This window comes from Vigna unguiculata, chromosome 5, assembly GCF_004118075.2.
Source record: "Vigna unguiculata cultivar IT97K-499-35 chromosome 5, ASM411807v1, whole genome shotgun sequence".
In the NCBI taxonomy this organism is placed as follows: domain Eukaryota; kingdom Viridiplantae; phylum Streptophyta; class Magnoliopsida; order Fabales; family Fabaceae; genus Vigna; species Vigna unguiculata.
In genome coordinates this window covers 11,599,066-11,602,514 of record NC_040283.1, presented here as the reverse complement: position 1 = coordinate 11,602,514, position 3,449 = coordinate 11,599,066, and the positions used below count along the sequence as shown (strand labels likewise).

The 3,449-nt window shown below is 34.5% G+C and overlaps 1 protein-coding gene across 1 annotated transcript; it reads left to right on the top strand.

Annotated features, from left to right (window-relative positions):
- Positions 1 to 1,709: 1,709 nt before the first annotated feature.
- LOC114184289 (transcription factor MYB113-like) lies at positions 1,710 to 3,233 on the top strand. The gene is made up of 3 exons (XM_028071580.1): positions 1,710 to 1,992; positions 2,199 to 2,328; positions 2,599 to 3,233. The coding sequence occupies exons 1-3, from the start codon at positions 1,893 to 1,895 to the stop codon at positions 3,038 to 3,040; spliced, it is 672 nt and encodes a 223-aa protein (XP_027927381.1). The 5' UTR covers positions 1,710 to 1,892; the 3' UTR covers positions 3,041 to 3,233.
- The last annotated feature ends 216 nt before the right edge of the window (positions 3,234 to 3,449 follow it).

Below are 3,449 nucleotides of genomic sequence, written 5' to 3'. Positions count from 1 at the left end.
TGCGAAAAGTGTTTTATATAAAATATTTTGCAAAAAAATTGGTAATAATTTCTTGTAAATTCTTTTTCACAACAAAATTAACAAATATTTTCTACGATAAAATTTTCAAAACAAAATTAATAAAAAATATGAATTTTTTTGATAATTACTTATTCATCCAGAAAATTATATATGTGAAAAATATATCAACTCAGTTCATTTGTCATTCACAAGCCACTCCTGTTAATGGTCATTGTCAATTATTTTGCTGTTTCCTGAGAGGGCCAATGCAAAACAATAAATTTGCTTAATTCATATGGGATTCTACTCTCTAAATTAATGCATATTAGTTGCATAAGATCTGATATGTTTCTTGGGTTATCGTCGTAAAGTAATTGGACGGCACATATAAGATGTGACGTTTGACACATTTGAATGGTTTTAAAATTATACTTTAAGAAAGTAAATATACTGTTCTTTTACCTATCCTCCATGCACTGTACACTTGTACTTGCGTTGCTTTCTATCTTATTTCCTAAATTGACTTTAAACTTTTGTTAGTTGGCTAACGTAAGACTGTAGAAGTACGACTAGTCGTGTATTGTTATTTTTTGTTTCATGCAGTCACTTTCACACACCTTTTGGAAAATCTACTTAAATATTGGAAATGAACGTACAAAACTAAAATGATGTGATGAAGTTCATTATGTTCTAAGAAAACAAGTTTGGAAATCATAAAATTGTTCCTTCCTCATAAACCCCATTTTTATCTTTCACTTTCTAAGTATAGATAGTAATTTCCTGAGGGAAGAAAGAAGAGTACATGGCAGTAAACTAACGAAAATAGACTACACAGTACATTTTGATTCAATCACAAACTGCTATATATTTATCAGTTGTTTCTGATCAGTTGACAGTATAAAACTAATTATGAGATTACTGGTGAATAATGCTTCTGCATGTTGATGAGACTGAACAAAATATCTGGTCTTAGGGATTTGTATCACAATTTAAGCATGGGATCTTGAATTTTAGTGGAAGTGTATAATCTGCAAGAATCAGGACAACCATGTGCATTATCAGAAGGGAAAGGAAGATAGGTCCCAATAATAAAAGCCATATCAGCGTCAAGATCACCAAACAACAAAAACCAAGATTCAAGGACCAGTTTGATTTGAACTAGTCCTTTCTCTAATAAGCCTTTGTCTTTATCTAGGAATCTATGCATCCATGGACCGCAAGCATAGATATGCCCAAGCAACCTACTAGAGGTTGCCAAGCCATTAATAAAGGCTATCCAAAACTTGTTGATGGATAGTTAGTTCACTCTTGTCTGGTGCAATGCTATGTGGTACAACGTTACGGGCCTGGTCTTCAATCATAGTTTTCAACTTAAGTTCTCTTCCTAAAAGGTAGATGGAATCAGAAGGAAAAAACTTTTAGTAGAAACCATTAAGATGGAGCTTCCCCTATTAATTTAAAATTTGGTTTATTATAGAACCTAATTATCCATGTCGTTAATTATAAGAGTGTCCTAATCCAAATGAGATGACAAATGAACTAGGCACACATATGGGGTGGTTTGGCTTTTAATAGGAATTAGACAAGCTTCTGGTATGAGGAAAGGTCTTGATTTTTTAAATTTCAGGACCACCATCATATACTTATGATGTTTATTTAAAAACATAGAGCATAGCCTCAGAGTTTCAGAAAGAGCACTGGACCATTTACTATGATTTTGAGGCACGAAATGGCATATTGCTACTGCCTTGCTGGCTGTTTGGTACATCGTACAATAAGTAACAAAAGGTGCATATATGCCATACATATATATGTATATATAAAAGCAGTACTAGTGGCTTTAAGAAAGTGAGAGAAGTAAAAGGTCCCAGAGTGTGGAGCTGAGAAGAGATATGGGTGGTGTTGCGTGGACAGAAGAAGAAGATCACTTGCTCAAGAAATGCATACAACAATATGGAGAAGGAAAGTGGCATCGTGTTCCTTTGCTTGCCGGTAAACTCAATTCAATTCCAATAATTTGTTAACAGTGAAATGGTTTGGTCAATTTTAGCAATTCGTTATCATTTATGAAATTTATGTATCAAACCAATGCAGAAATTAAAGACTCGGTGATTATGGTTACTTCCTTTTCACATAGAAACATGTTTACTCCTATTTACAATTCTTTTTCATCTCACAAAATCTGTTACTTGTTGAAGGTTTAAACCGGTGTCGAAAGAGTTGCAGGCTAAGATGGCTGAACTATCTCCGTCCGAACATCAAGAGGGGAAATTTTGCGGAGGAAGAAGTGGAGATGATAATCAAACTCCACAAATTATTAGGCAACAGGTTACCTTAGAAGTTGTGCTCTTTCTTTCAGTATTTTTCATCATGTAATAGCATGCACTAATGCTTTTGCAAAGATACCTTAATATATGCTGGTGTTTCTGTTTTGTAAGCAAGCATAGAGGTATAACATGTACCATTTACAATAAAAAGAGATCAACATCTTCATATCTTTGAGCCCTTTTGAATCACTTTGAAAACATGGGAAAGGACAAAGAAAAGACAACCTTTGAATACATACAGTAAACAAATTGCATATATCCATTGTTTCAGGTGGTCACTGATTGCAGGAAGGCTACCAGGAAGAACTGCTAATGATGTGAAAAACTATTGGAACTGTCATCTGAGCAAAAGACTAAATGCTCAAGAAGCAGAAGAAAAAGGTGGAAGCAGAGATGTTGAAGTGATTAGGCCTCAGGCTAGGAATATTGGTTCAAGCTCAGTGAAAAGAAGGGGTGAGGGAGAATCTGAAAGAGAGAAAGTGGTTGAGCAAGAGAGCAGCATGTCCTCACTGACATATGATGCTGATGGACAGAACCAAGTGGTTGAATCACAGGAAGACAACATATATGCATGTTTGGACCAACAAGGAATTGTTAATGAATATTCAATGGATTTTCAATTAGAAGGGTTTGAAGATGTGATGAAAGGGGAGGGGAGTGGAAACCAATGGGATTGGGGTGATTTACTCCTTGACATGGATTTGTATAAGTGAGTTTTGTTCTTTCATCTTTTGACCTCTGTAGATGGTCCATCTCACTACTATCAACCATTCATATAATCATATTCACCCTAACAAGGTTGTGCCACTGTTAGCCATCCCAACTATGCATATGGCTTTAGACAAGCCATAACTATCAAACACCACTATTTATTTAATGGGCCTATGCCCTTTTTTCACACTTTTACCCTTCTATTTTTTTCACTCTATTTCTCTTGCAAACACCTTCTCTCAAATATCAACTAATGCAATAATTAATTTTTATTGAAAATTATTATTTTAGTTTGATGGAAACATTTTGGTTACGTAGAAGCTTTGTGAACTACAAAAGCCGCTACGTCTTTAACAAGACAAAACATTAATTGTGTACATATACTAATTTGTTTATAGGGACAGCAATTTT

Bases quoted from the DNA above. Each gene is read 5' to 3' on its own strand.
- LOC114184289 (XM_028071580.1), top strand. From the start codon at position 1,893: ATGGGTGGTGTTGCGTGGACAGAAGAAGAAGATCACTTGCTCAAGAAA. The intron at 1,993-2,198 runs GTAAACTCAATT...TACTTGTTGAAG, and splicing joins TCGTGTTCCTTTGCTTGCCG to GTTTAAACCGGTGTCGAAAG. The intron at 2,329-2,598 runs GTTACCTTAGAA...CCATTGTTTCAG, and splicing joins CACAAATTATTAGGCAACAG to GTGGTCACTGATTGCAGGAA.